The following is a 9017-nucleotide window of genomic DNA, read 5'->3' on the forward strand; positions in this document are numbered from 1 at the left end:
TCAAGCCCCAGGACCGGCAAAAAAAAAAAAACCCCATAAACCCAAACAAACGAATCCTCCCTCAGACCGACTCCCAACACCCTGCGTGGAGACGCGACCGTGTGGCGGCGCGACCGCGCGACTGGCGGCGGAGGGCGTGACCTCAGCAACATGGCGGCGGGAAGTGGCTTACCGGAAGGAGAAGCATCCCTTCCGCTTCCGCCGGCGCACGCGCTGTCATTCTCCCCCGCGACCGTGACTAAGATGGAAGCGCTCTGGGAGTCTCGGTGTGGCCATTGGGCCGGGGGTCCGGCCCCGGGACAATTTTACCGCGTCCCGTCTGCCCCCGGCCCCCTGCTGGATCCGGCCTCGGCGCACGGCCACTCCCCCCTCACGCGGACTCAGTAAGTTCTGCGCCCTGGCCCGAGGGGCGCGGCCGGGCCTCGGCCTCCGGCGGCCCCGGGGACGCGCGCGCCGCCCCGCGGCCTGGGGCTGCCCGGCGGAGCCCCCCGCGCCGCCTGTCCCCAGCTGCGTGTCTCCTCCTCCAGGAACCCCATGGTGACCGGGACCTCGGTGCTGGGCGTTAAGTTCGAGGGCGGGGTGGTGATCGCCGCGGACATGCTGGGCTCCTACGGCTCCCTGGCTCGTTTCCGCAACATCTCGCGCATTATGCGAGTCAACAACAGCACCATGCTCGGTGCCTCCGGAGATTACGCCGATTTTCAGTATTTGAAGCAAGTTCTCGGCCAGATGGTGTAAGTCGTCTGGAGGACTCGGAGTGGGGACACCCCCCCCCCCCCCGCGGGCCTTCGCAGTTGAGAGGATCGCTAGGGTTAAGAAAGCAACAGAGGAGCTGGGTTTTGTTTCTGTCGGTCGTGGGGCGGAAACCCCACACTGAAAGAAATCCCTTTGTAAAATTAAAGCCAGTACGTTTTGAAACGCGTGAATGTGTTTTGGCATTCAGGCGTAGCCAAGGAGATTGACGGGAGCAATTTCTTTTGGAGGTGGGTGGAGATCCCAGCCGTTTTCTCACTCTTACAATCAATTCCTTGAAGGATCGATGAAGAGCTGTTGGGAGATGGACACAGCTATAGTCCTAGAGCTATTCATTCGTGGCTGACCAGGGCCATGTACAGCCGCCGCTCCAAGATGAACCCTCTGTGGAATACCATGGTCATTGGAGGCTACGCTGATGGAGAAAGGTTGATTTGAATTCAAATAGCTTCCCTGAGCTCCCAACCTGACCCACCTGTGTGTGGCCCTTTGTTTGTTTTTCCCTCCCCTAGTCAACCCCTCTTTCAACTCATACCACACATACACAGCTAAAAAAGAACACAAAACTCTTTAAGATTACATGAGTTATTTGATCTCTTTTGCCCTGCTAGCTTCCTTGGTTATGTGGACATGCTTGGTGTGGCCTATGAAGCCCCTTCACTGGCCACTGGTTATGGTGCATACTTGGCTCAGGTAAGTAGCAGGTCTAGAGGTGAGGGGGAAAGGGAGAAAAAAGGAGGTTTCTTGGTATCTGAACACAGTAGATACTTTGGTTCCAGTGACAAGGTGAGGTAAATAAGTCAGTTGATTGATACACAGACCAAATGTTCTAAAACTTCCCTGGTGGCTCACGCCTGTAATCCTAGCTACTCAGGAGGCTGAGATCTGAGGATCTAGTTCAAAGCCAGCCCGGGCAGGAGAGACCGTGAGACTCCTATCTCCAATAAACCACCAGAAAACCGGAAGTGGCGCTGTAGCTCAAGTGGTAGAGCGCTATCCTTGAGCTGAAGAGCTGAGGGACAGTGCCCAGGCCCAGAGTTCAAGACCCACGACCGACCAAAAAAAAAAAAAAAAAAAGTGTCTTAGTAGCCAACTTCATTTTGGTGAGACAGTAAGTAGGGAAGCTGTCTTTCCATTTAATGTACTTGTTTACACAGATGTTGGTGACAAATAGCCTATAACTTAATCTGTGATATCTCCTGTGTTTATCCCACCATCTCCCTAGCCTCTGCTTCGAGAAGTTCTGGAGAAGCAGCCTGTGTTGACTCAGACCGAGGCCCGAGAGCTCGTGGAACGCTGCATGCGAGTGCTGTACTATCGTGATGCGCGTTCTTATAACCGGGTGAGGAGTGGTATGCAAAAGTTCTGGGAATCTAATTGTTAGGCTGTGGATATATACATATTTTTTCTTGCTAGTCCTGGGGCTTGAACTCGGGGGCCTGGGCAGTGTGGTCCCTGAGCTTCTTTTGCTCAAGGCTAGTACTCTACCACTTGAGCTGTAGTGCCACTTCCAGCTTTTTCTGTTTATGTGGTACTAAGGAATTGAACCCAGGGCTTCGTGCATGCTAGGCACTCTACCACTAGGCCACATTCCTAGTCCCAGGCTGTGGATTCTTGAATTCCTAGGTCTCTCCTCTGTGACTGGAAGATCCTCTATTTAACCAGGCCTAAGTGACTTCATTTAAGGAAAAACATTTCATTGGATGTTTTCTTTTCAGTTTCAAATTGCCACTGTAACTGAAAAAGGTGTTGAAATTGAGGGACCCCTATCTGCAGAGACCAACTGGGATATTGCCCACATGATCAGGTGAGTCCCTTGGTTTGCATTAAGCTGACCTTTTTTTTTTAAAGGGTTCAAGCAGAAAAATTCTCTGGCTGGGAGGGTAGAGCTTTTAGGAATTGAACCTTTTATGTTTCACAACTGTGTTTTGCTTTTTCTTTGTAGTGGTTTTGAATGAAATACACTTGCCTTATCCAGAGTTGAAGTTTTGCTTTTCTTTTCCCTTTGGACTGGGCTAGTTCAAAGGTAGACTTTCCTTCTGTAAAATAAATCAGTCTTGTAAAGTTTTTGCTGAGTGGTTTTATTCTCTCTGGATCACACCAAGACCACACTACCCAGTACAGCCATGTGCCAACTTTCTTGGTTAGAGAACCCTTAGATTCCTTCACCTAATATAGAACTCTTTCTACATGAAAATATAGGCGAGGACAGTCTTCATGACACTATACTATAGGCAGTTTTTTTGGGGTTTTTTTTTGGGGGGCCTGAACTCTGGGTCTGGGTGCTGTCCCTCAGCTCTTCAGCTCAAGGCTAGTGCTCTACCACTTGAGCCACAGTGCCACTTCCGGCTTTTTCTGCTTATGTGGTGCTGAGGAATCGAACCCAGGGCCTCAGACATGCAAGGCAAGCGCTTTACCACTGAGCCACCTTCCCAGCCTACAGAGGCAGTTTCTTATAGAAGCCAGACAAATTTGTATGGGTAACTTTTTTTTTGTTAGTCGTGGGGCCTGAACTCTGGGCTTGGGCGCTGTCCCTCAGCTCTTGATCTCAAGGTGAATGCTCTACCACTTGAGTCACAGCGCCACCTCCAGTTTTTCTGCTTATGTGGTGCTGAGGAACTGAACCAGGTCCTCATGCATGCAAGGCAAGCACTCTACCACTGAGCCACTTTCCCAGCCCCGGTAATACAATTTTATTATACCAGTTCTGAGGCTTGAACTCAGAGCATGGGCATTCTTCGTTTTCTTGCTCAAGGCTAGTGCTTAATCACTTGAGCCACAGCGCCACTTCTGGCTTTTTTCTTTTTGCTTATGTGGTGCTGAGGAATCAAACCCAGGGCCTGAGGCATGCAAGGCAAGCGCTGTACCACTGAGCCACCTTCCCAGCCCCTAGCTCCACTTCTTGCTTTTTGTTGGCTAGTTGGAAATGAGTTTCATGAATTTTTCTGCCTGGGCTGGCTTTGAACTGTGATCCTCAGATCTCAGCCTCCTTAGTTGCTAGGATTACAGGTGTGACATACCAGTGCCCAGCTCATAACTTTTTTTTTCATCAGTCCTGGGGCTTGAACTCAGCCTGGGTGCTGTCCCTGAGCTCTTCAGCTAAAGGCTAGCGCTCTACCACTGTTTTCTGGTGGTTAATTGGAGATAAGGGTCTCATAGACTTTCCTGCCCAGGCTGGCTTAGAACCAAGATCCTCAGATCTCAGCCTCCTGAGTAGCTAGGATGACAGGCACAAGCCACCAGTGCTGGGCCATGGTAACTAGCTTTTGTGTTTAGAAATTATTTTCCCTTTGCTGCATCATAAAGGAATGCAGACCTCCCGGCGAATGCTGGCTGCAGACTTAATTTTTTTAAAAAAATCATAACAATGTCAAAGACACAGGGTGTGTCTAAGTAGAGCTGCTCTTTACAAGGAGACTGCCTAGAAGTGGCACTCCAACCCACACCAAGTCCAGACTCACTCTTCATACAGGGAATATGAAGCAGTATATAAACATTTAACCTAAATGTCTATAGCTTGAATTTAAACTTCTAGCACTGTAGAAAATTTTGAAGTATTGCATCAGGGAAACTTAAACTAAAAATTATCCTTCACCCTCATTAGAATGTCTACTATAAGAACACACATAGTGGGCTGGGAAGGTGGCTCAGTGGTAGAGCGCTTGCCTTGCATGCCTGAGGCCCTGGGTTCGATTCCTCAGCACCACATAAGCAAAAAGAAAAAACCCGGAAGTGGCGCTGTGGCTCAAGTGGTAGAGTGCTAGCCTTGAGCTGAAGAGCTGAAGGACAGCACCCAGGCCCAGAGTTCAGGCACCACGACCGGACCAAAAAAAAAATTAAAAAAAAAAAAAAAAAAACACAGTTTTAACTTGTATAATTTTAGAGCTTTGCTATTTATGAGAAACACTGATGCAGAATCACCTAACTCTACTGCCTGCTTGTTTTAAGGGAGGAAAAGGTATGTGTTCATTAGAAAGTGGAAAATACAGCTGTAGGGTAAGTCATCTGCATGTCAGCCACATGCCTTTGCTGGAATGGTTTTAAAAATGAGCACCTCGATGCTTTTTGTGAGGATGGGGTGGGGATTTGCTGGTACTGGGGCTTGAACTCCCATCTCACACCCATAGCTTTTTCACTCAAGGTTGGCATTCTTACCACTTGAGCCACACCATCATTTCTGGCTTCTGTTTAATTGATGCTAAGAGTCTCTCTGATAGCCGGGCACCAGTGGCTTATGCCTGTAATCCTAGCTACTCAGGAGGCTGAGATCTGAGGATCGGGGTTCAAAGCCAGCCTAGATCTCCAATAAACCACCAGAAAATTGGAAGTGGTGCTGTAGCTCAAATGGTAGAGTGCTCACCTAGAGTTGAAGAGCTGAGGGACAGTGCTCAGCCAGAGTTCAAGCCCCATGATGGACAAAAAAAAAAAAGAAAAAAGAAAAAAAAGTCTGATATGTCTTCCTAGGCTGACTCTGACCCTTGACTCTCAGATCTCGGCCTCCTGAGTGGCTAGGATTATGTGGGTGTGCCATCCCTGCTTAGCCATTAAGTAAGTCCTGTCCAAACCTTTTAAGAAATGGGTATAGGCAACAGCAAACAAGTGAACTAGTAAATTTAAGCAAGTAACTGAACTTTCAATTGAAAATCACACATTTAGTCAACACAGAAAGTAGTCAATAAATACGTGTTTATTGATTAAACTGAATTATAAAAAAACAGAACAAAACAAAAAACTTCCTTCTACCACTAAGCCATGCAGGCGGAGTCCACAAAGACAACTTCCCTGGCCAAAACCCAGTTGATCCATTGCTGATGATCTTAGAAAAATTTACCCATCCAGAAAGTCAGAGTGCAGAGACAAGGAACCCAGCTCTGCTAAGGCTGTGGCTGCTGCAGAGACTACCAAAGAGGAGGATTAGGGTGTAGACAGAAGTGACCAATCAGTTCTCCAAATTTCTCAAAAGCAGAGGGTTGACTTGAAAGTTCAGTCCATTAAAATGGCATTGGGCAAAAAGCTGGGAAAGAGAAGCCCAGATGGATCCTTCGTTCAGTTTTCGGATGCCACGGGTTGAAAGCTGGCCAAGCTGTTCTGGAAGGGAATGCTCCAGTTCACTATATTATAGTGTGCTGGGTGTTAAAAAACAAAAACAAAAAACCAGCAGGGAGAGGATCTGGTGGTAAATGTCACACCTACCACCAGTGTGACATCTTGAGCATCTCCCAGGCTGAAAGCCTACAGGGTCACCCTAGGGTTTGGGGGAATTTATAAAATTTTTCCGCTCATTAAATGTTCCACTTATGTACATTTTAAAGATGAACCATTTACACGCTTGTGCAGGTTGCCTCCTTGGCTCACAGGAGGAAAACACTGTTGAAAGCCTCAGGATGGACAGAAGAATGGTGTAGCTGTGGGAAAGGTAGACTTGGTTATTTTGCTCCTTTTCTCTGTATGGTACAGTACATTTGGCTTATAACTGAATTTTTTTTGTTTTTTTTTTTAAAAAAAAGTCCCTCATGCAAATTGTAGAAAAAATTTTCCTTCAAGCTGGCAGTGAAAAATAAAGATTCATATTTTTTTTTCTTTGTGCACACTCCCATGTTCTTCTTTGCATCAAATTCTTCTCTAAGCATTAAGAGAAATAGGGGAAAGCCACAGGTAATAAACAATTTGAATAGGTTACCTGTCTTTTTAAAGTTCAGCACTTCAAGTTTATGCAATTAGTTCGTGGCTGTAGGATCTGTGATCCCTTGAACAGGCATGCTGTCCACTGAACAGGATGGAGTTCAGAAAGCAGGGACTGCTCAAGGGCTTTGCAGGGTGAAGACACAAACTCTGGAAGCGGCTTCCACCCTCACGCTCTGATGACCTCGGTGCCTCGGCTAAGGATATGTGTGCTCCTTTGTCCAGAGGGATGGGCAGTGTAAGAATGGGGCAAGGAAGGGTTCAAGGATCTCCAAGAGCAAAAAATAGTTTTGTTGGACGGAGGATGGTGAAGAAAGGACAAATCTATTCATTCTGGATGATTAAGGGTGGTTTCATGCATTTTTAAAGCCACAATTTCAGATCTAGAGCTGTTGAAACCAACATCTCGACAGGGAAATTAAGAAAAAGAGAAGGAAGAAGAGTTCAGTGGTTTTTTTTTTCCTTGCATTTTCATTTTTATATAAAAGTGTTAAGACCACAATGAAAAAGTTTATCCATATATATAATAAACCAGTTTGAACTACATATTTTTGTCTTTCCCATCTTCAGAAATGTTCTCACATTAACAATGGTTATTAGATAGTATCATGCCCAAAGACTGGCCACACAGTTAAACGAACAAAAAACCTGGAAGTACTATGATACAGTTGAGGTAAAGGGGGAAACAAAACAACATTCACCCACAAAGGGTTTTTTTTTTTTCCCTTGATTTTTGTCAGAAAAATACTGAACACAGTGATTTAAATTTAGAAACGTCACAAAAGCCTGTTTTTAGCAGAAGTGAATGACCAATGGGGTCAGATCCTCGGCTCAGAAATGATCACTATTGATTTCCTAATCACAAATTCACAGGGAAGTGTAAGTCAACATCAGGGGAAATGACATAAAATTAAAAATATAAACCAAGTACCCCGCCTGGTATGCCCCTTTTCCCCTAAATCCCTCTACCCTCCCTCACTTTCCCAACCTGACTCCACACTCATGATCCCACACTCAGATTTCCATGAGGTCTAAGTCAGCCTCCTCAAAGCCATAGAAAGACTCTGTTTCACTCTCCCCCTCAAACAGCTGGTGAAGGCTTTCAGGCTCAACTGTCTCTTCAGGAGATGATCTGAGTCGGGGAGTAGAAGCTGAGGGTTCCTCAGACTGTTCCCCACTCAGCTTTAGCTGCTCCTCTAGGGAGGCAATGAGCTCCTCCTGCATGTCAGCATTGCGAGTAGGTGAGTTAATGTTGCCATCAGGGCCCGGCAGAACACTAGCCACAAGGAAAGACCGCTGAACTAGCTCTGGGCAGTCTCCAATGACGCCCAGTACCTCACTCAGCCAGACTAGCACTAGCTGAAGCAGGACATCAGAATCACAAGCAGTGTCTGCCATTTCCCGAGCCTGCTCCTTCCACTTTTTGTGCAGAAAGTTCTTAACAGTCCGTTTGATGCATACATCTAATGGTTGGATTTTGGAGCTGCAACCTGCTGGGACCACTGCAGGCAAAGTGCTAGAGGCACTCAGCAGAGCCAGTACCTCTTCAGACAAGTGAGTGCGATGACAGTCCATCACTAGCATTCCCTTGCTGCGCTGGCAAGCTGTGTGCTTCCTCCACACGCGAGTTGACCACAGCTCCATGATCTCATCGTCACTGTAGCCACTTTCCTTCACTTCTAGCAATATAGAGTCTGGCACGTTAGCAGGCTGATCTATGTGTCCTCGATAGAAAACCAGCGTGGGGAGGATCGTGCCGTCTGCCAGAATGGCTAGCACTACATCACACCAAGGTTCCCCGGTGCCTACTGTCTGCAGGGCATTCTCCTTGCGGTCATCACTGCTCAGCACCTCTGTATCCAGGAACAAGGAGATCTCATCGATAGCTACAATCATAGACAGGGGTAAGTCCTGGTTGTGAATTTGCCTCTGTACAAATTCAATGAAGAGTCCTGCATTTTCTGCTACATCCTTTGGTAGGGTGTGAGCCACAGCTCGCCGGGCATGGGGAGTCAGATGGTGCCGCAACATGAAGCGCACAGCCCATTCATAGGAGATCTTAAACCCCCCCTCCAAAGAACGTCCTATTTTGGTGGCCTTCTGGAATAAGGTCTCCTCATTCACAGGGAGCTGCTGTTCCCTTTGGGTCAGCACCCACTCAGCCAGTTTCTCCTCTGCCTCAAAGCTGAGGTATTTGCCCTCTAGATTCTCCCCCTGGGAGGCCTGGAATCGGCGAAGCCAACGCCGAATACGTCGCTGGGGGTTTCGGAAGTGTTCAGCTGCCTGTTCTGTATTGCAGCATAGGGCAAACAGTACTACTCGAAGTTTCTTCACTGATAGCTGCTCTTTCTTGCCAATTCCACCATTACCTCCACCCCCTGATGCTGCCTCAGGTTCCTGGGTGACTGGGCTGCCTTCATCCTGGTCATCAACATTCAGACACTTGGTCCCCTCTGGGGCCAAGGGTGGAAGGGCTAAAGGCTGCGAGTGAGTGGGGGTTGGTGGCGGGGTTGCAGTTGAGGCTGGTGATGGGAGCGCTTGAGCCACAGGCAATGGGAGCTCTTCAGGCTCAGCTGGCATGG

General features: G+C 47.7%; 1 protein-coding gene across 1 annotated transcript; it reads left to right on the top strand.

The window, feature by feature from the left end:
- The first annotated feature begins 207 nt into the window (after positions 1-207).
- LOC138821462 (proteasome subunit beta type-4) lies at positions 208-2820 on the top strand. Its single transcript, XM_070013709.1, has 7 exons — positions 208-383; positions 528-734; positions 1035-1181; positions 1365-1446; positions 1979-2095; positions 2472-2560; positions 2699-2820. Exons 1-7 carry the CDS (start codon positions 244-246, stop codon positions 2709-2711), a joined length of 795 nt encoding a protein of 264 aa, XP_069869810.1. The 5' UTR covers positions 208-243; the 3' UTR covers positions 2712-2820.
- Positions 2821-9017: the final 6197 nt, after the last annotated feature.

This window comes from Dipodomys merriami, unplaced genomic scaffold (assembly GCF_024711535.1).
Source record: "Dipodomys merriami isolate MVZ:Mamm:240054 unplaced genomic scaffold, mDipMer1.0.p SCAF_92, whole genome shotgun sequence".
In the NCBI taxonomy this organism is placed as follows: Eukaryota; Metazoa; Chordata; class Mammalia; order Rodentia; family Heteromyidae; genus Dipodomys; species Dipodomys merriami.

Bases quoted from the DNA above. Each gene is read 5' to 3' on its own strand.
- LOC138821462 (XM_070013709.1), top strand. From the start codon at position 244: ATGGAAGCGCTCTGGGAGTCTCGGTGTGGCCATTGGGCCGGGGGTCCG. The intron at 384-527 runs GTAAGTTCTGCG...CTCCTCCTCCAG, and splicing joins TCCCCCCTCACGCGGACTCA to GAACCCCATGGTGACCGGGA. The intron at 1,182-1,364 runs GTTGATTTGAAT...TTGCCCTGCTAG, and splicing joins GGCTACGCTGATGGAGAAAG to CTTCCTTGGTTATGTGGACA.